General features: G+C 46.1%; 2 protein-coding genes across 2 annotated transcripts in view; one reads left to right on the forward strand and one right to left on the reverse strand.

Moving 5' to 3' along the window:
• Positions 1–4,392, forward strand: part of LOC146813699 (uncharacterized) — a 616,738-nt gene extending 612,346 nt beyond the window's left edge. The window contains exon 19 of the mRNA XM_085610187.1: positions 1,689–4,392. Coding sequence (XP_085466313.1) covers positions 1,689–1,796 — 108 coding nt within the window. The 3' untranslated portion in view covers positions 1,797–4,392. The remainder of the gene's footprint in view (positions 1–1,688) is intronic.
• Positions 4,393–18,060: 13,668 nt separating this feature from the next.
• The window catches only part of AARS2 (alanyl-tRNA synthetase 2, mitochondrial), a 158,127-nt gene continuing 153,806 nt past the window's right edge, over positions 18,061–22,381 (reverse strand). Inside the window, exon 22 of the mRNA XM_085610188.1 lies at positions 18,061–18,828. Coding sequence (XP_085466314.1) covers positions 18,649–18,828 — 180 coding nt within the window. The 3' untranslated portion in view covers positions 18,061–18,648. The remainder of the gene's footprint in view (positions 18,829–22,381) is intronic.

Raw genomic sequence — 22,381 nt, forward strand, 5'->3', positions numbered from 1 at the left:
GGAGGTGTTACAGCTAGGAGTCCCCTATACTGAACCCCTTCTCCACTTCAATGAAGCTCTTACAGATGTCCGACTCTGGGCTGGTCCACGCCCTGCACAGGGGCTGCTGTGCACTGGATGATTGCTGCTGCCATCACCCCACTCCTGGGGATCTCACTTTCCTCACTCAGCACTCAACCCCAGACAGCTTAGTGGTCCAAGCCTCCACATCCAGGATTAACCCCAGCACGTTCCCTACCACCCCATCAGAGAGGGAATCCAAGAGGCTGGAAACTTAGGTTCTCTTCCACCAGCCTAGCACCGAGGCTGTTATTCCCATACGATATGGGACTTGGTTGCCCAAGTGCTGCCTATGGCCTTGGAGGAGGCTAGAGCCCTTCTCATCGAGGCTAATGCTGATGGATGAGACCCAGCAAAGTTCACCCTACGTTGTGGACTCGACATGACCGACTCGCTGGGCAGAGCTATTTCTTTGTCAGTGGCCTTACTGCACTACACCTGGCTGAGAACAATTTTTTCTGGGGACGTCCAGTCTTCTTTCATGGACATGTCCTTTGATGGCTCTCGCCTTTTTTGTAGAGAAGGCAGATTCAGTGCTGTGGCAGATTCAGTGCTGGAGCATTTTATAGACTGCAGAGCTATAGCCAGGTCCTTGGGCTTGACTACGGCCCCTCCTCAACCTCAATCCACCTTCCGTCCTTTTTGTGGCCACGGAGGTAGTCTTCAACCATGCCCATACCCTCCCGGCCACCACTGCCAACAGGCTTTCCAGCCTTTTCATGGCAGAGGGTGCGGGTCCCACAGACAGCGTGGAGCAGGTGGCCAGCGGTCACTCAGTCCACCACTCCCCGGGAGCCACCACCCCCAAACCTCTTTACTTGGCCACACAACTATCTTGGACACCCAGTGGGAGGCAGGATATGCCATCACCTCCCTCATTGGCAGTCAGAAACATCAGATCATTTGGTATTCCAGATAGTCCAAAGAGGCCACTCCTTCCCCTTTGTGATATTCTCCCATCACCAATGCCACCCACCGGCTGACAGAGGACCATCTCTCCTTGCTTTATCAAGAAGTGCAAGCTTCCTTTGGCTTTGATAGTCATAGAGAAGGTGTCTGCATCAGAAGTAGGTTTGGGTTGTTATTGCAAATGCTTGCTTTTAAGAGCAGGCAGTGGTCTCTGGGGCCCTTGGGGACTCCTTCCCATTTGCGAATGGGTTACCACCTACTTGAAGTAGGTGGTAAAATGGGAATATTTTGCAATTGCATTTGGGTCACAAAACTTTATTACATGCCACTGTGATTCGGTATTAGGTAGGGACGCCCTGAATACGGCACTTCCTAATACCAAATAGGTATGTATTCGGTATTCCTAATTGCGATTTGATAACATGTTACCGAATCGCAAATTGGAATTCATACACACCAAAATATATTTTACCGGTCACAAATGGCCCAATTTGTCCAGCAGTAGTATCTAGAGGAAGTGTAGGGGTGCTGATCACAGCTTTGGATGGAACCTGCTAGGTGCCTGAGTTCAATTGTAACAACAAACCAGATCTATATAAGTAGAATAAGGCTCAGTTCTGGCGTGGGGGGCTCTGCGACGTCTGTGTCCATGCTGTCACCTCTTTGGATCTTTGACTCCAGTTGACACCCACTGTTCTGTCTCCCTTCTTATGCCCCAGGATGATGACATGGAAGAAACCGAGCTGGATGCCGAAGGTGCTCCTGGAAGCCGGAAGATGTCAGAGGTCTGCTTGCTCCCTCCGATCCCTGAACTGACGCAAGCCTGAGACACATGACGCAAGCCTGAGACACATGACGCAAGCCTGAGACACATGACGCAAGCCTGAGACACATGACGCAAGCCTGAGACACATGACGCAAGCCTGAGACACACGACGCAAGCCTGAGACACACGACGCAAGCCTGAGACACATGACGCAAGCCTGAGACACATGACGCAAGCCTGAGACGCATGACGCAAGCCTGAGACGCATGCTAAAACAACACCTGCCTGTGTGCAAAGAATGACACCAGCCACAGAGAACACAAAACACTGAGGCAAACCAAATGAAAAACAAAGGCAACATACCTAGCAGTAAATGCCAAGTGCTCAACCCCCTCCTAACTGTGATGTATGCATCATTGTCCTTTTCACTCATATTATGTTTCCCAAATCATAAAACAATACTTTCTCTGTCCCCAGCCTCCAATGGTGATGCAGGGGCGAGGGTTGGTGGAATGCCCTCCCAGCACATCTGAGATTAGATACATCAGAAACAAATTTCAGAAAAAATCTGAAAACCCACTTATTCTAGCCCAATTCCAGCTACACAAGGTAGTAGAAAAGAGGTTGTTACCAGCACTGGGAGGCCCATCGGGTCGCTATGCGCTATATAAATCTAAGTGAATGTAATATGGCTGTCTGGCTACCTCCCTAGAATGAGGGTCAGTCAGATTATGGGAGGAAGAGTAGCCCATGCGACAGGAGGAAGTCTAGGTCAATCGATGGAAGGGCGGTCTTGATGACTTCTAGGGGGAGGGGCAGTCTGGCTCACTAGAATGAAAGTAGCCATGGTCACTCAAGGGAGAGTACTCCATGTCACTCGAGTGAAGAAATCCCGCATCACATTGAACTGACCTAGATAAAGCTCCAGGTGAGAACCAGAGAACACTCTTGCTTCCGCCACTATCGGGGGTCTCAGGGGCTTCCTAGGACTACAGAGACCTCCAGTCAAGCACAGCCTCTCGGCCATGAATCAGGGTGGACCTCTACAAGGCCACAAACAAGCTGAGACTGGACAGAAGACAGACACTGGGGAATGTCCTGAAGAGCCAGCCGTCCAGGTACAGGAACACGGGCGTGCCCTGAAACCACAGGACCGCGCCTGTGTGCTCACTGCCCTAGTGAAGCCCACCGGCACTGAGACGAGGTTGGGGAGCAGTGCCCTGTACCCTATATCCTAATACACAAAAAAGTCATAAATCCTTATAAGTCAGGCCTTCAAGAGTGGATTGTGGAAATTTGGGACTAACCATGGGGTTCACAGAACGTCCACACACGTGGGCAGAGTTTACAATGCGCTTCACTTTCTTGGCCTATGCCTGCTTTTCAACCTTATGCAGGTGCAGAATTAGGGAAATTTGAAAATTAAAGCATATCTTCTGAATCATTTTTTAATTCATAGAAATCAGTGGTTTGCCAAATGTATTTTTCTTCTAAACTCTCCTCTTCTTGAAAGAACTCTACACCTCATCCAGTAAATAGAGAATGTTCTCTCTCAGAACCCAGCAATCCCACATAAAGCCCCTCTCGGGCTACCCGTGACTCTGTGCAGCGCCTCACACCTGGGTTTGTACTTCACAGATAATGCAGGCATGCATGCATGGATAGACTTTCTAATATCACTTACATCTGCATCTCTCAGGTGTAAGATGTGTAGTAAAGGTAAGTGGATTGTTGCAACATCCCCTTGCATTGCATGGTCCTACCACTAGATCACCAGGGCATGATTAACATATTTGTACCATTGCATCATTTATCACTTCACTGAACCTACCCTTAATGTTTTAATTCTAACTGAATCATATTCTTAACCTGTTTATTGATCTCTAAATGTAATTTATTAATCTGCAATGTATTTATTTTTGTAACGTAAATCAAACTTGTTTTTAATTAATTTGTCATTATTTATTCTTCACATATCATTTTTCTTTAAATGTGTTAATGTCTATGGTCTCTTTTTCCATCCACTATAAAACCTTAGGGGTGGGAAAACAGACAAACTTCTTGAACAAAAAGCTGGACCTGTTTTTGACAGAGCCTCATTAGGAAACTGACTGAAGAATTTAAATATTTTAATTGCCAACAAATGACTTCGGTAGTAGCCTCAATAAAGTACCAATATGTCTTTTTATTCCGATGAATCCCATTATCAGGGATAGGGCAGGACTCTAAATGTAAAGTGAGTGAATTTTAATAGCATTTGCTGCGATAGCCAAGTCGCTATGAGACCCGCCTGAGTTGCGCAAAAGACAATGCGTTTCGGCCCAGCCGGGTCTTCTTCTGGTCTGTCCTCAGTCCATTTACAGTCTAAAGAAATATAGACCGAAAGTGGCCTTTGGGTCAGCCCACTTCGGATATTGGCTCTCCATGACTGCTGTTGCTTGGATGATCTGTTGACCAAGGGCAAGGCATGTTGAGGATGGTTCCCATTAGCCTTTGGTGAGGTCCTTTCATTAACCTGCAGATTCCACATGCGAGGTAGCTTACAGCTGAGGCTCGGTTTGTGTTTGATGTATTTACCAACATTTTCCTTTCTGATTTACTGGTTGAGTCCTTGCTGTTTGGATGCCTACCCCTGCCAGACAATAAAGCACTTTGCAATTCCCTATTTGCCTGTGAGCATCAATGTGTTTTAGTTTGATGTCGTGATAAAATGATTCTGGATGTGCAGTTGTTTTTGTTCATAAAATACAGATGTGTGGACTCACAGCCTTTCTTAAAGAGCAACAAGAATCATATCCCTTTGTCAAAAGTAGTTTCTACGTAGCATTTTGCTGTGTATGCTTTTAATATCAGCATTTACAACGCAAACATCATCTTTCTCAATTCATAGCACTCTTCTTTGAGGGAACACCTTAACTCTGCGAGGAAAGAAGTAAAACTTTTTGGAAACATGCCCTAACGGCGAGCTGAAGAAGGATGGCTGGTCGAGGAGGCGCACGAGGTTGGCAGGACAGCCAGATAGCCTTTTAAAGTAGCCACTGCCTGACCTTGGTGGGCAGGAGATAAAATGAACCACGTGACATCAGAAAGGAGGGATGGAAAAGGATTCAGGCCTTCTGACTAGCACCATTAACAAAATTTGTTCCGGCGACCATCATCAATGGATTTTGAAGCATGTTTTCTGGCAGACAAGAAAATGTCCAGAAGACCACCAGGAAGATAACACGCCCAATCTCCATGCATGAAGGCACAGCTTTTGGCGACTGTGGATGGAGGACCTGACCCTCCTGCTGTAACGGCGGATCCACCCTGTCTGGGAGAGTAAGAAGTGACTGAACGGTGAGAGCCCAGTGCTCGGTGATGAGAACCAACTTTCCTTGATCCTCCCACACCGTTCACGAGACCGTTGACAGTCGCAAAACTGGTGCAGCTGCCACTAAAACCAGATGAACCTGAAATCAACCCCAGGGAACCATACGGAGGGACGTTTTGGCACAAAAATGAGGACACTTCCTGTTCTGGTTTGTGGTGAAGACATCCATGCATGGACACCCTTGAGATGTTATGAGTCATGGTTCTCCATTGAGAGACGGCAAAGCATTTGCTCTCACACTGAGGAAATCCACATGGTAAGGCATTACTGGCAAAGTTTATGGATGCTGTACCTACTGCCACCGGTAATTCGCCTCCCAACACAGGGTCCATGACACCAAAACATTCTGTCTTGGATGGTGGTGGTGTTGTCTGACAGAGTCTTAATGCTGCTCCCAGATATACAAGTCAGAAATGCCTCCAAGGCAAGGCAGACCATTCACAGTTCCACCACGTTAATGTGCAGACGCTGCTCCGACACAGGCCGAAGGCCTTACGCATTCATATCATCCAGATGGGCGCCGCAGTTCAGCCAGGAGGCATCCGTGACCACGGTAGCCTGTGCATGTGGAGGTTTGAAGGGGCAGCTCAAACGTTTGGAGGGATGCACCCATCAGTACAGATCTGGAGGAACTGACTAACATAACATAACATGCACCCGAACCAAGAGCTCCCTTGAGGTGGGGGCCACTGTTTTCTCAGGCACAGATGAAGGGCCCTCGTCGGTAGTCTGTTGCGTGGCACTCACAGCATGCACAAGGCCCCGGGATCGAGCAGGCTCAGGAGTCCTGGACCGATCTCAGTGTCTGAGACATAAATATTGGAAGCCTCTGTAGAACACCCACACGCCTCTAAGGAGGAGTAAAAGCCTTCATGTGGTATGTCCAGTGCTGCCCGTATGAAGGTTAATCGTGTTAAGAGAGGTGGGCATTCTGGGCCTGGACTATAAGGTCCAGCTCATGCAGGAGAGTCATTGCGCGCTGAAGGTGTTTTTCAAACTGTGCTGGGGACTTTGCTTTCGCCAGCCAGTCATCCATATATGGAAAGACAGACTCACAATAAAGCTGCCACGAATGGCAGCACATTTGCAAAGCTATCTAGTGCAGTGCTCGGTCTGAAAGGCAGAACCATGAACTGATAGTTCTGGGACCCCCACAATGAAACTCAAGTAATGTCTGTGGTGAAGAAACCTGGCAGACGGGTGTCCTGGAGGTTCAGGGATGCCAGCTATTCCCTGTATTGAGGCCCAGCAAACCTCGGCTCAGGGGCAGCATCTTGAACCTCTCTTGCTGAAGTGCCCTGCTCAGGTGGTCACGGTTGAGGATGAGCCTCAAACCTCCACCCTTCTTGGTAACCAGGAAGTAATGGGAGTAAAATCCTGTTCCTCTTTCTTTCACAGGAACTACTTCTCCATCCCTTTTGTTCAGGGAAGTCTGAACTTCCACAACTAAAATACAGGACAACATGGTCTGGTGGAGGGAAGAGTACAAACAAGCATTGGCAAGGCACAGCCCTTGAGGATTAGTCATCTGGCCCAATGAGTCAGGGTGGTCATCTCTCAAAATATGAAAAAGTGGGATATTTTTGCCGCACCAGAAGATGGTGGTGTAAGAAGGGATTCAGATATGTTTAGGGGCAGTACAGCCAGCAGAGGAAGGCAGGATTGCACCTGCCTTTGCTGCTATTGATGGGGACTCCTAGATCCACCGCTGCCCTGGACGGAGCGGCACATCAGTTGAGGTGTATAGAGTGGCTGTGAGGGCTGGCACTGCCGTCATTGATATGTCCTATAGTAGCATCAAAAACACAGTTGATGGAACTGGCTCGCTTGGGAGGCCGGGCCCAGCGAGGGAGATGTAGGTCTCTTATTTTTTAAGCATTACATGGAGGGGAAAAGGTGGTCTTTTGAATTGGAACTAAACACCTACAATGTATAGAAAATCAGTGAGGGTGAAGAAACGGGTTGGTTTTGTATATCCGTGCTCGTAGCGGAAGGTTGTGATATATTGTCAATAAGTGTTTATGTCCAAAGGTTTTTAAGCAAAAGGCAGCTGTTTCTTAAATATTGTAAATATTTGACCCGTCTCTCACAATCAGGGATGCTCCGAAGGGGGTCATTATATCTAAGGAGACCACGACGTTGCCAATTATCGAGGCAACTGTAACGACCGCTAGTGGCCCCCCTGTAAGAGAATTGGAATTAGGATGGGAAGGGGGTGGCAATGCACCTTTGAAGGTAGTTAGCTGGAACATAGCAGGACTTGGACGAAATATAGGTATTCCAGATTGGAACAATATGATAGAATCGTTTGGGATTTGTCTGTTCCAGGAGACTTGGTCTCTGGAACCACAACACAAGATGGGTTACACCACCTACTTTGTCCCTGCTGTACGACCAAGGGGAGGGAAGGGCCGTCCCTCGGGAGGGCTGACAATTTGGGTGAATATCTCCCTGCGATATTCTATCAAATCTATAACTACGAAGTCACCTGATCTCCAAAGGTTAACAGTGAGAGGTCCTTGTGGAGGGAAAACATTTGAAATTTTCAACATTTATGTCAGAGGTGCACGGGGGGGTTCATCTACGCTGCCCTCAACTGGCATTGACTAGGAACTCTGAAACATAAAAGCCGATGCCTTTATCATGCTAGCTGGGGACCTTAATTGTACGTATGAACCCCTTGCTTTGGATGATGTGCTGGGCAATAGAGAAGATGACGCTAGGAGAGGTATCCCTTTGTTGCAAATTTCGCCAATCAGGATATGGAATCAAAACGCCATCAACCTCAACGCACTCTGTATGGAGTATGACCTCAGAGCCACTAATGGTAGATCCAACTCAGACAAAATGGGGGCCCACACGTTCAACAGAGTAGGACATTCCTCACGGATTGACTACATTCTGTTGAACTTTGGTTTGTGGGCTCATTTGTTGGATATGGCGTTTTTGCCGTCTACTGACAGCGACCACAATCCGTTGTCCCTATCCTTGTCCTCCCTATGGATGGATCATTCCCCACCCCGAATCACACATGTGTGGAGATCTACGCATGAAGTATGCCCTTCTAATTGTGGTAGGCGCCTAAAATGGAATAATTTTGCTGGCAAAGAGTGTAAGATCCGGGAGGTAAACTGTATAATGACTAACATTCCCCCACGCTTAGACTCTCCCTCTATTAGCGCACAGGAGGTCTCATTATTGTTTGACCAAACTACGCACGCATTAGGCGAACTATTTTTAGTTCACAATGTGGGAAAAAGATTTAACAAAAGAGGCGCCACAAAGGGCAATGCTGGGTGGTTTACACCTGCATGCCGAGATGCAAAAAGGGAACTAATCAAGGCGGTAAAATCTAAGAACAGAGCCTTGATTAGCATTGCAAGGGGCAACCAAAGGAGAGTTATAAATGAGGCTAAGTTAGCATGGGAGAACCAGTTCTGGTATGACCTAAAGGTCGCCAGCTTAAGGAAGGACCCTAAAGGTTTCTGGGACCTACTAAGAGCTAGGGATAAGCCCGTGGACTCATTAATAACATGCAATATACCAGAGGACGCATGGTTCAATCACTTCTCGCAGCTTTAGACTATGCCCCCAGGTGTGGGGTCAAGCTTGACAGAATGCCAGCCCATAGTATCTTGTGAATTTAATGACGAGCACCTGTTCACAGCCAAGGAAGTGGTAGGGGCGATTACATGTCTTGTCCCCAACAAAGCTGCAGGGCCGGACGGCCTACCAGGGGACTTGCTACGTATTAACCCAGTGGAGTGGAGGATACTCATCGCTGCCCAACTGAATGCTACCTTCAGCGGGGCAACTTTCCCGGGCTCATGGAAAGGTGCCGAAGTTGTACCCATCTTTAAAAAAGGGAGTCGGACCGATCCAGCCAATTACTGCCCTATAAGCCTTTTAGACTCCTCGCAGAAAGTGGCGGGAAAAGTGGTCCTAGGCAGAATATTACAATGGGTTGAGGAAAAAGGCATTCTCTCTGACTATCAGGCCGGTTTTAGATCGGGTATGGGGACGATAGAGCAATCTTTTCGGCTTTTGATGCTCTATTGGAAAGTAGTTGTGTTGGCCAAAGGCAGTCTGTATCTTGCTTTTATAGATTTGCGGACTGCCTTTGACCTAGTCCTGCGCAGCCAACTTTGGAGTGTGCTCAATGACCAGGGCATCCCACCCTACCTTCTAAGTTTACTGGTAGAATTGCATGCTGACAACTTTGCGCAGATCAGGTGGGGTAACCAGGGTCAAAAAACAAAACGAATTTCTGTAAATAGAGGAGTACGCCAGGGGTGCGTTCTAGCCCCCACTCTGTTCTCTTTGTATGCAAACTGAGTGGTGGAACACTTATCGAAAGTTCCATCAGATGCACCTTCCCTGGCCGGTAGAAGAATACCCACTCTCCTATTTGCAGACGACACCCTCCTGATCTCTAAAACCCCGGTAGGCCTGCAGAGCCTGTTAACTAGCTTCAAATCCTTTTGTGATGTAAGGGGGCTAGTTATTAATACAGCTAAAACCAAGTATCTAGTCCTCAATCCACCGAAAAAGACTATCAAACCGCCAACTCTAGATTCTGTTTCCCTAGAGAGGGTTAATGAGTTTGATTATCTTGGCATTCGCCTTTGTGACTCGATGAGTTGGAAATGTCACCTTCAAAAGATGTTGCTGACTCACAAAAGGGTAGTGGGTGCCCTTCTTAAGGAGCAACGCGCCTCATCCCTTAAACCCATTGCACCCATTCTTGATATTTATAGGGCACGGGGTGTTAATGCAGCTCTATATGGGGCTGAACTCTGGGGGGTACATAAGGCGGATCAGTTATCACGCTCAGAAAGCAAGTTCCTTAAAGATTTAATGGGGCTTCCTTATAGCACCCCAACCCTCCCATTGTTATTAGATATGGGTATGAGACCAATTAGTGACCAGGCTAGGCTCCGCCCTCTCCTCTTATGGGCGAGAATCTGGAGAGTCCCAGAAATGTCTAGCTTTGCGGATGGCCTAACCGATGTGCTAGATTCACCGGGATGGCCCAAGATTCAATGGCTGAGGGAAGTCAAGCGCCTTCTCTTCAACATGGGCCTTGGCGATGCCTGGGACAACAGATCAGCCCCCCCAAAGTCTGTGTTAAAGAAAATATACTGGAATTGGGTAGCTGATGGTAGATCTAGCAATCCCAATCTGTGTAGGACTACCCTGGACTTTCTTTTTGTAAAAGACATGCCCCTATGCGAACCATACTTGGATACCTTCACATAGCGCAGGGATAGGGCATTGTACTTTCAATTTAGGATAGGCCTACTTCCCGTCGGGGAACTAACCTCTAGGTGGAAGGCCCCGGCCCAAACAATCTCTTTGTGTCCATTTTGTGAGAACAGGATAGAGACAATCCCGCACCTGTTTTTTGAATGCCCGGCCTATGTACTACCCCGCAGTAGATGGTTAAAACCACTTTGTAGAGTTCTCGGAACAAGGCACTTTATGGAGGCATTACGTATATTAAAAAATGACCCCCGGCCCCTCTTCGCTTGTGGTATAGCCAAGTTTCTGGGTTGGGCTTGGCGCATTAGATCAACTAGGCTTTTGTATCTTGTTTAATCTGTTTTTTAAAATGATTTTACCTAATTTATTGGGACCATTTGCAGCATGAATTGTATGATTATGCACTGGCTCTTTTTACTGTTTTATTGTTCTATGCTAAATGTACTGCTTTTTAAGATATTTCTTATATCGAAATAAAGCCTATACTGGTAAAAAAAAATATTGTGAATATATGTTTATGACAAGTGACCTTGAAACAAAAACAGTTACAATTTTAGATAGATGTATTGGTTGCCACATCTAGTAAACTGAATGTCTGATTCCATCAAATTTCCAATGATAATTGATGTTTTCATTGTGAGAAATTACCACAGGTTATCACCGATCCCCACTATATACCTCTTTCTTGTTATTAACCTGACTTCAGCATAGAGACAACAACATTTCAAATCATAAATCACACCCTCCTGTCCACAGATAAAGATAACACCTGCTTCCTGATAGTACAGGCGCGGTCATATCCTTCAAGATGGTCAACTACCCCACCCCCATGCACACCCTGAAGTCTCAAATGGGGTTCACTGGTAACATCCTTTACTGTTTCTCCTTCTACCAATCCAGCCTACATGAGTTCGTCCACATGGGCTCCTCCAGGTCCCAGAAGAACTCAATAACCTGCAGAGTTCCCCAAGGTTCCACAGTGTCCTCCGTCACCTTTAACCTCTGCATAAAGCCCCTTGGGACTCTACTCACCAATAACAGTATCAAAATTCACCGAAGACCCACAACTCTCACTGAAAGTCTTCTCAGCTTCAGAAATCCAACACCTCAAACACTTACAGGACTGCACCCTTTCCTGGATACCCAGCACCTACCTGAAGCCCAACCCCACCAAAACAGAATTATTGTTGTTTGTCAGGAACAACAAGCAACAACCAGTCCAAATGTGGCTCAATGGACATGGACAGAACTGTACCCTCACTTCACCCAAGGTCAAATGTCCCAGATTCACCAAACTAAACCTCCAGGAACGCGCTGTCAAGAAACGAGAGATTACATAGTTCCAGGGCTTTCTTTACTACAGAAAGTTAAACCAATCCTTCCAGAAAATGACTTCAAAACTGCTGCATACTCTTGCATCTAGATGGTGGAAAAGCTCTGCTTCATGGCCTCCCACATGAAGAAGCATGCCTAAATCATGTCGTTCCAATCCTGTTCGATCTTAATTGGTTGCCCTTGGCACCCCCCCTCCACCAAATAAGCTGTGTCGTCTACAAAGCGATTATAATCTGCAGTGTGCCTAAATAACTGATAAGCTCACCATCGCCGGTGGCTCTTGGGACACACCCACAGCCAGAACACCACCAGAACAGGCCATCACCATCTATGCTGCCAGGATCTGCAACTGCAAAACCAACAGTTGATGGACAGAATGGATCTGCAACAACATCCCCATATCCAGCAGGACTGGTCAAAAACTGCTCCACTTTAGGAAGTGCTAACACTCAGAAACTAGCTGCCCCTCCAAACACATGTTGACCATCATTGCATGACCTGTACAGCGCTCTGCTACCTTTCAGCTAAGTTGGTATATAAATACCACATGCATACATGTATACACAGTTACAGCCGCTCACCATAGAAAGTCATGCCAATGAGGGGCTGCCTGGATATCTCTTGGATATCCCATGGAGGAGATCTGTGTGTAGAGGCTGTGCATGAGGCCGTGCCCTTGGATCGTGCCACGGTGCCAGCATAGTCCAGTTTACACTTAGGGATCTGTTGGAGGCATTCAAACTCTCACTGATCACATTGCAAAATGGCTTGTCCAATGGTCTTGTATATCGATGACTGTAATTTTTGCCACTTTCCACTGGAAGGGGAAATAGGAGCCCAGGAGACAGGTGGCATTCCCTGTACAAGAGCAGGACTGCCAGAGGCAGAGATCTTACGGCCGGTACAGTCTAGTGTTTTTGACTCTCGAACTGAAGGTACTGAGGGAAATTCAAATGGGTAAACTTTCAGGAAGACGCTTGCAGACAACTGCCCTTTCTGATGCAGTGAGAAGCAACAGGAAGTGTCCGTCACCCAAGGCAGCTCTACGTCCTCTGGCTATTTTGCTTTGGACTGCTGGGCTCCAAAAGGGTTTCTCCAGGCATCCAGAGCAGGTTCCAGAAGACAACCATTAAAAGGGAGCAAGAGCTCTCAAACTGGATAGATACAAAGTTTGCATCAACAGCTTATGCTCCCTTTGCTGAGGGCAGTGTCAAGTGCCAAACCTTCTGCTGCCTTTTCATACCACTGGAGTCAATGAAAAGACGTCTTCTGAAGGAGAGCCAGAGGGAGATAGGGTGTCCCCTTCTGGGGAAGCATCCAGGTCGCTTACATGTTGTTGTTTTTTAAAAATCTATCCAGCGGCAAAGACACACAAAACGCTCTTTTTCCCAAATTCTACTTCACATGGGTATAAAAAAGTGTTACGTGCATCGATGGACAGTTTTGTGGCCAGTAGTTTCTCCTCGACCCCGTGCACGTGTAGCCCAGCTTTAGGACTTCGCTTGATGGATGCAGGAGCAAGACTCCTTGATCCCAGTCTAATGTGACAAGGGGGACGCTGAGAGACGATGGCATCCGTTTACTGCATGGCGAAATAGAGACTTAATGGTCCAATGCTTACCGTACAGCTCTGCTGAGAGAACATTAGGATCCGATGGGGACATACCCACGTGCTGGAAACAGCATTGAGATCTCCCTCTCCTCCAGAGGTGCGTGGAAATTCTGGCGGTGCAAGGAGGACCGAAACAAAATACTGCAAGGACAGAGATTGATACCTGCGGACAATGTAAAAATACCAGCCGACCGCAACATGGCCCAAAGAACTCTTGGCCCCTTCAACAAAATCAAGAGACATCAGAAATCCAGGGATATCTACAGGTTGTGTCCTATCACTGATTCCACATTTTTAGCAATGTCATAAAAAGTGTTTACTACACAATGAAAAACTGTGTCGCATTTTCGACAACAGAAACCTAATGCCATTCTCACACTCAAAACCTTCAAGCCGGACTATGCCACTGCCTATACCTTGGTGCACCCAAACTCAAGACTTCTATGCACTCCCCCAAGAGAACGCACGATTCCAGTCCTGCAAATCATTCCACTGGCTACACATAACTAGTAAAGCAATGTTCAAGGCACTCTGCATTGTCCACAGCGTCTCCCAAGGAAAGGGACAACCTACAAGTGATACCTTGATACCTACAAGTTAAACTCAAGTGGTACAAACAAGGCTTGCACCACATATCATTATACCACCTTAGTATAAAAACCGTAGGAGGCAGCGCTCTCTCTGTAAAAGCAGCCAAGCTTTGGAACTTGCTACTAGCCTAGATTCAAGGTTTTCAGCAATATATACACTTAAGAAGAGAGGTGAAAACATGGCAACTTCCAAGATAACTACATCATCCCACAAACTGGTGATAGAACGCACAAGGATAATCGCACCTTTAAGTACAATCTACAGTTAACAGTCCACAGATATATAACATCCCAACCGCACACTACTTCCTATATCTGGTTACGTTATAAAGGGCTGACCTATGGGTAGCATGGATATTATATTGTAATGTAAATCCATATATAACGCTTCTGGCCTACACTAATACAGCCAACATTAGTTCACAGAAGCTGAATAACAACTTCTGGTCTTGTCCATCACCCAGTGCTGTACCAGCCCATAAGCAAGTCATTCCCTACTGAACAGGCAAGGAATACTTGAAGAAATCTGCCACGTACTGCTGGCCAATCTTCAGGTGTGTCTCCTCCGTTAAGGTGGAGGAGCGTCACCCCCCCAACCAAATTGCCCCCAGATATGGGAAATAAAATGGTAATAAACTTAATTTATTACCATTTTATTTTTCCAAACCCCATCCGGAGCCAAGCGTCAGGATGGGGGGAGAAGGGGGTGGGCTTTCTGGTTTCTGCGGCAACCAGTCAGGCTGCAGAAGAAAGCAGTGATAGGCAGGTCACGTAGGTTTAAACTACGCATGTCTTTTTGGCCATGTCTAGTTTGAACCTCTCTAACCCAGCTGTCTTAAGACAGCTGGGTTGGAGACTGCATAGGGCTCCAGTCCCTCGGGAGTAGCGAGAGAGGCCACGCCCTCCAATCCTGGCGGAACATTTTGTACATTTTGATACTTATAACTCCTGGTTTCAAGGATTGGAAACTTCTTTCTACAGCAGTTATTTCAAATCTTTGTTCATCAGAGCCACAAATGTACATGTGCCTTATATGTGGCATGCTACTTCCCGTGCACATCTGCATGGCCTCGCCAGATCCTGCTTTTCTCGTACTCAGCCATTTTCAACCCCATGTCTTGTTGCGTTCTCATATTGGATCCTACTATCGTAGTTTATTTTTTGTACAGTTTTTTCCTCCTTTCAGCTTGAATGGTTTATGCCTCAATTCTCTGCTTTTAAGCCATGCATACCGTGTCACTGAACATTTGCAGAAGCTCTACCAACGAGACACAGCCTCTTCCTCTCCTGTTTGGACACAAACTCCCGGGGTTCATTGAGCCAAGATGTCCCCCAGGCTAATCTTTGATCTGATTTTCTGGGGAATGTTTTTCTTGACGCTCTTTCAATCTATGATGAACCAATACTCTCCCTTGGTTCTATACGAACATCGATGTGTGCAAAAACCGACCTCCATTCATGTGCTCGAGTCAGGTCGAATGAAAGAACGAATTCCCATCGGTAACACTCTTTCTGGTGGATACTCTACCTACCTGCAGTTTCCTCAGCTCTGAATATCCCAGGCGCTTCTCTGGATCTCGATGTGTCCGGCATAGCTCCGCAGCGCCGGCGCTGTCTCGATGCCAGACACGGAGTCGTGGTGGCTGATGCCTTCGACATAGGTCCAGAGCTTCTCTCTCTTAAAACTTATATTTCAAAACTTACCAAAATCTATAAAAATCAAAAAGGTTTGTTTCTAAATTGTGGTCTACGAATACTCTACGGGCCCGATTCACAGATTTAATTTAAGACAAAATCCTAAACTTACTGCTTTTTGTATTCACAGAATGCGCTTACTACTTTTGGTATTCACAGAATGCACTTCCTACCTTTGGTATTCACAGAATGGATTTACGACTACTAACTTTACGTCCACACTCGGGCTGGAAATTCGGCCATGGCTAAATCTCCGCCACCGGCCGGAATCCCCACCTCTGGGCCAGAAGCTCCGCCTCCGGGCCAGAAGCTCCGCCTTCGGGCCAGAAGCTCTGCCTCCGGGCCAGAAGCTCTGCCTCCGGGCCAGAAGCTCCGCCTCCGGGCCGGAATTTCCGGCCCGAGTGTGGACGTAAAATTAGTAGTCGTAAATCCATTCTGTGAATACCAAAGGTAGGAAGTGCATTCTGTGAATACCAAAGTTTAGGATTTTGCCTTAAGTGAATTCTGTGAATCGGGCCAATATGTGCATTTGATGCAGGTCACAGGGATTGACAAAGACTGATTGCCCAGCTCTGTTTCACTGGCCAGCTGTGGCCGAGTCTATGAAATGGCATTCCCAGGGCTGTCTTTAGGGACGTGCAGCCGCAACTGATACAGAGCTGGGGGGGGGGGGGGGTGTTTAGATATAACTTATGGGTTTAAAAGACCCTGCTGCAGAGCTCCTTGTGTTTTCAGGCAACAACAAAAAAGCCAAGATAACTCTGGTGCCAAATGTTCATGCTGGAGAAAGATTAGAGTTTTGTCTACCGGCAGTTTAAACTCATTTAAGGTAGCGCAGAGGGTTAATGCACCTGCTGCAAAGAACTTGTATAATGCAGATCATAGAATTGTATTTCATGTGGATCGCTCAGTGGGTTACTGCTTTTGTCACAGATATCTTTTTTTTACTTCTTGTAGTTTGTAAGTTACAATCCTAATATAGCACAGTGACCTATGAACGGTCATTAAAGTGCTGCATGCAAACTGCATGGTATAACTTAGAACGCTATGTTTTTCCCCAAGGTCTTTCATTATCCTATTGTTGCTAAAATGGTTCTTTTGGGTAGAAATGCATCCTTATTAGTAAAATCAAACCCAACCACTGTGGTATGTCTAAAATCCTAGGTTTATCTTCTACAGACCAAACAACTCTTAAAATATACTGCCTACTAGTATGGATGGCACGTGACTCCTACACCTTGTAATCCTCATTGTCTTATGTAACATTTCCTATACATTACTCTGCATGTATTATTCATTGCCTCTGTAAAATGTGTGTCTGTGATGTAAAGTGCTCTGACACCTCACACCGTGCTATAAAACAAATGAAATGCATGTGCCAGAGGCTGTGGACAGTTGAGGGGCACTGGTGGAGGGTGATGGTGAGGGGGTCTGTGGACGAGGACATTATCACACCAGGCACCACCATCGCGACCGCCGGCCCTGGTCCTATCAGAGCATGTTTGGTAGCGGTCACACTGGGCATGAGTATACTTCTGTGAAAGAATAATAGAGGATATCAGAGAGAAAGACTCAATGCCTCTCCAAGGTGCCACTACTCATGGTACCAGTGGAGTAGAAATATTTACAAAATACCAGTCCCTGATTGTGGTTGCGTACAACGACCTCCACACCGCTTCAAGGATAGCAGTAAAGATGGTGCGGTGTGTGCGGGGTGCTCCACTGTGCCAGTGTGAACAGCCACGGCAGAGGACAACATATTGTTTGAGGAGGCGGCTCGAAACCTTCTCAGATCCCAAATCATAGCGCAGCACAGTAACATGGGAAGGAAACCATGTCTGACCGCCAGAGGCGCGACTCAGGACGCCTTATGCACAGCTACGGTCAACTTAGGTAAATAACATGCAAACTTTGTAGAGGGAAATTTCTATAATCATAATTCACAGAATCAGGGTTTGCTCTTTTTTTAGTGCATTATGAGAATTTTGTCAGGTTTCTGAAACTCCCACATTCACACATGTGGTTGTAAGAAAACAACACGCACAGCTCATAAGGTTGTGGGACTTCGAATGCAAAATGACTCTATTCCAGGGCAGGAGTAGGTGTGATTTCAAGCTGGAACTTGGGGCAAATAATAATTTCCCCACTCAGCAGAAAGAAAATAAAGTTGCACGACTTCCCACACATTTGCAGCAAATTTCAAAATAGTGTATTTTCCAACTAGTGGATAAACAGCATTTACAAATTTTATGTATGAGGGTGCCCAGTAGAAGCTACACCTGTCACAGTTTTTCACAAGGACTCCTCATGGACATTTGCTCCAGTTCTAGGAATAAACCACAGAAGCAAACTGCAACCCTTTTAACTTATCTATTATATGTAGGAAAATCAGGACGTTACATTGCAGGTCCTCAAAACATTGTTTGCTCTGGAGACATTGAAGAACAGATACTGAGCGTTCAAAATAAAAGGCGATGGGAAACATTTTATTATATTAATTAATACAAGACTTGGGAACACTCCTCCACCTTGAGGGTGACGAGACACAGCGCTTGACATACCTGCAGTGTCCTCATGGGTGTGACCCTTCATGTACCTTTGATTTCAGGAGAACAAGATGTTATGATCAGGTTCAGTGTAACAAAGTACAGTGCGACGATTGGAGAGCAGTGCCGAATGTTCGGCTTTCTCCATTTCAGAAGTTGCTTCCAAAGCATGCTAGTGCTGTTCTTTATTTATTTGTTTTTCTTACTGTGTACAGACTTTCTTGCTCGGAGGCAGGGCCAACGATGACATAGGCCAGAGAACGCAGAGCTCAAGAGTAAGTCCATTGATCCTTCCCTTTGTAGTCGAAACCTGTCAGTAAACCGGTTTTCCAGTTGAGGTCAGTGTTATGACGCAGCCTGGCAAAGGATGTGTGTCCCTTGATCTCCAAATGACAGGGTTTAGAAGCAGTGTCCTTTCTAGATACAAGAACGACCTCACAGTTGCTTCTCCAGGAGAAGGTTTCGACTTCCATTCGATTTTTTTCAGGCTTCTTCAGGGCTCATGAACCAGATTCCTGGAGCTTGGCCTTTGCGCACGCCAATGCAGCACACAGTACAGCGTCCAAGTTGCTGGTGCTACCTGTCCCCTTTGCCACAACGTCAGAGCCACCAGCGTTTCCTTCCATCAGACCGCAGACCTCCAGGGCCCAATCAGCTGCTGATAACCTGTGCACTGAGGCCTAGAACAGATATGAAGAGAAGAGATACTGCTTTAAAAATAATTGTGGATACCATGTGAACATACCTACTAATGCTGTCCTAAAGTGTGCATCTGATGCACTTTGCACTTGAGCACCCTGAGATCCCTGCATGGTTAAAGCAGCAGTACTAGCCTCATTTATACTGCTTGTTTATTACCTGTAAATAGTAGGTCAATCAGTGGGCTATTGGACCTATGCAGAGGTGTGTGTTTGTTACCTGCTTTTATTTGTCAATCATGGTGCAAGATAAAATAGTGGGTTAGAGCACCTATTGCTTTCAGTGAGTTACTTGACGTACAGCAGAGGTGTGTGTTGAATACACTATATTTGTCGGGGATCCACAGTGTGAGACAAGGCAGTGGGTTAGTGCGCCTGCTGCAGAGAAGTCAGTATAACCGGAGCCTATTATTCAGGTATCTGATGGAAAACATCAGGCTGGGGACGAAGAGGTGCAAAAAAAAAACAAGCCAGACAACAGGCCGCCTCCATCTCTGCACCCATCATTAAGGAGGACCATCCCAAAGCAGCTCCACATAAATAAAGAGTTAAAGCTACCTCTTTGAAGAACACTGCATCACAGTGCGGTAGTAGCAGACTCTTGCTTTCAGAGACCATCTACTCCTCCAATCATACAGTGAATGTATCTTTTACCTTTGACCTTGTGCAGTGCTCAGCTGCCTTTATGCTAGGTTCACGCAAACCCCACATACATACATCTACGATGAAATAACTGCGACCACACCCATCTGACCCTACAGCTCACATTGTGTTTGTGTGATGAACAAGACCTCAGGGTGTAAAGAGCCTGCCACACAGAGTTACACACAGACCGAGTGTATCAATCCATCAACTGCAGAGATATCTTTGGAAGCTTCAGCCATTCATCATGGGTGTAGTAGGCAAGATATTCTGGAGAGGTAAGGCACCTACGGTCAGATGCACAAAGGTTTTTTTGTTCACTAACGGCCAGATTTGCAAAATCGGTTCATTTGTGAATGAAAAAAGGCCTTTTCCAATGTACAGAGGCCCAATTTGTGATTTAGGAACCTATTACTGAATTGCAAATTGGGTTTGAGATTCTTTATCAGAAAAGGATGTGTTTAGGGCATCCCTTCCTAGTACCGAATCGCAGTGGTATGTGTGAATGTTTTGCGAACGAGATGCGGTTGCAAAACATTTGCATTTTACCACCTATTTCAAGTATTTGTTAACCCATTAGTAAACAGGAAGGGGTCACCAGGGGACCAGCTCTCTTTTGTGAATGGTAGTGAAAACATTTTTTAAGAGCAGGCAGTGGTCCCAGGTTTTCGCATTTGTGAAACTTAAAGCTCTTGGCGTTGAAAATGACGCTGTTTTTTACTTTCATCTTTTTATTTGCAATGGAGTGATTATATTTGCATAGCGCTATTACCATATGTATGACTTTGCGGTGCTGGAGAACATGGAAATAGTTTAGGATGGAGGGGAGACAAGAGTGATATGCTGCCTGAAAATAAAAAGTAACAAAATCTTTGAAAAACCAAACACTTACAGGTATTGCAGGATTAAGTAAAGCATGTGAAATGTAAGCAGAAATAACAAGCTCTCCACAAGGAACCAGTTTAGCCCATCAGATAGTTTCAAAGAAAAAAAAATCACGAGTCAAGCGATCAGGCCACCTTGTGTTCACGGCGGACATGCTGGTTGCAGAAGTGGACTATATCTAAGGGAAATAAAAAGATTTCCTAACAGTCCAGTCACACTGAATGGCTAAAAGAGCTAAGGAAGAATCAGTAAAAAGTGGATTTGTGCCTTCAAAGTAATAGGGCGGGAAAATCAAGGCGGCTCGTTTGTGTCCACTCGCAGTAGCTTCGAGATGGGCATAGTGGAGAGGAGAGACCCTCTGGCGTGAGGAAGGAGGTCAGGAAGAGCAGCGGATGGCTGCGGAAGAGGAATGAGGAAGCGTTGTCGCCTGTTTAAGAGAAAGATTGCATTTGTGTGCTCATAATGCGGAGCTGGAGGGGGGAAGCAAAAACAGCTTCAAGGAACGAGCCGCACCGTGCAAAACAAAAGAAAGGCGGCACCGGCTTCCAGAAAGTTTGTTTACACCTGCTGCTGTTGAAAAATGAAAATTGCCTACACACAATGTTGTTTTTAAAATAGAAATGCCGCTGGAATCATCAAGCAGGGCGTCTGTGAAGAGACCTCGGGGGGGGGCGAGAGAGGAAGGAGATAGGGCAGAGCAGCGAATGTCTGCGGTAGGAGGAATGAGGAAGCGTTGCCGCCTGTTTCAGGGAAAGGCTGCGTTTTTTGTGCGTAGCGGGAGGGGGGGGAAGCAAAAACAGCTTTAAGGAACACGCAGCGCAGTCCAACAGAAAGGCGGCGCGGCACCGATTCAAAAAAGTTTTTTTACACAGGCTACTGTTGAAAAATGTAAATGCCTACACATGCTACTGTTTTTAAAATACAAATACTGTTGGAAACATGAATAGCGGAAATGCTGTGTGTGGCAATGTAGGAGGGGGAAGTGCACCGAACAGGCTCCCTCGTAAGCATCTGATGAGTCAGGGTTGGGCGGAAGATTTTAACTGTGCCTGCAGAGTAACTGCAGACTTTAGCCCAGGGGAACCGGGTTCTAGTCTTGGCATGGACTGTAGAAAAAACATGTCTATGTTAGAAATGTAAATTAAACTTATAATACATATTGTTAAACAATGTTAAACAATGCTACTGAAAGAAAACGAGTGGGAAGTACACTGCGCCCTGAGATGTAAATGCGTGTGTGCCAATGCAAGAGGGGGAAGTGCACAGAACAGGCACCCTCAGAAGCATCTGATGAGTCAGGGTTGGGGCAAGTGCGTAGCTGTGCCTGCAACGCCATCTACCATGAAAAAGTGATTAACAAAAGAAACTGTAAATACAACTTACAGAGCAATGTTACATGTAAAAGGGCCTGTCCTCGTGGGAGGTAACAACAGAAGAGAGGGAGGTATTAAACAGGAGGAAGGAGATACTGCTAAAAAAAACAAAAACAACAAAATTACAAGAGTTCTGAAAGACACGCAAGAGGCAATAAAACGTATGGGCGGAACTTAATGCCCAAATGCTGCATACAGCATGTCTCGAAGCAATATTGCAAGTGTTGCCTAGGCGAGACCTAGAAATAAAAAGACAACTTTTCGTTTTTCTTTTTGAAATGCATCCCGTTTTCCTTTTAGGAAAACGGGCTGCATTAAAAAAAAGTGCTTTATTCAAAAGCAATCACAGACATGGTGGTCTGCTGACCCCAGCAGGCCACCATCCCTGTGATTTTTGCGATACCCAATGTATCGCAAACCGAGACCTACCTCATGAATATTAATGAGGTAGGTCTATTTGCGACCCACTGGGAACTGCAAAATGTGTTAAACACACAATGGTACATGGGTGTTTGCAATTACCAAAAAGTGAATTGCAAACATTCACAATTTGGTAATCACAAACTATACACTATCTCAGTGGTTAATTGGTATTAAAAAAAAGTGCTGGGGCTCTTGTCAGAAGGCAGCTTGTA

Source organism: Triturus cristatus, chromosome 6 (genome assembly GCF_964204655.1).
Source record: "Triturus cristatus chromosome 6, aTriCri1.1, whole genome shotgun sequence".
Classification (NCBI taxonomy): Eukaryota; Metazoa; Chordata; class Amphibia; order Caudata; family Salamandridae; genus Triturus; species Triturus cristatus.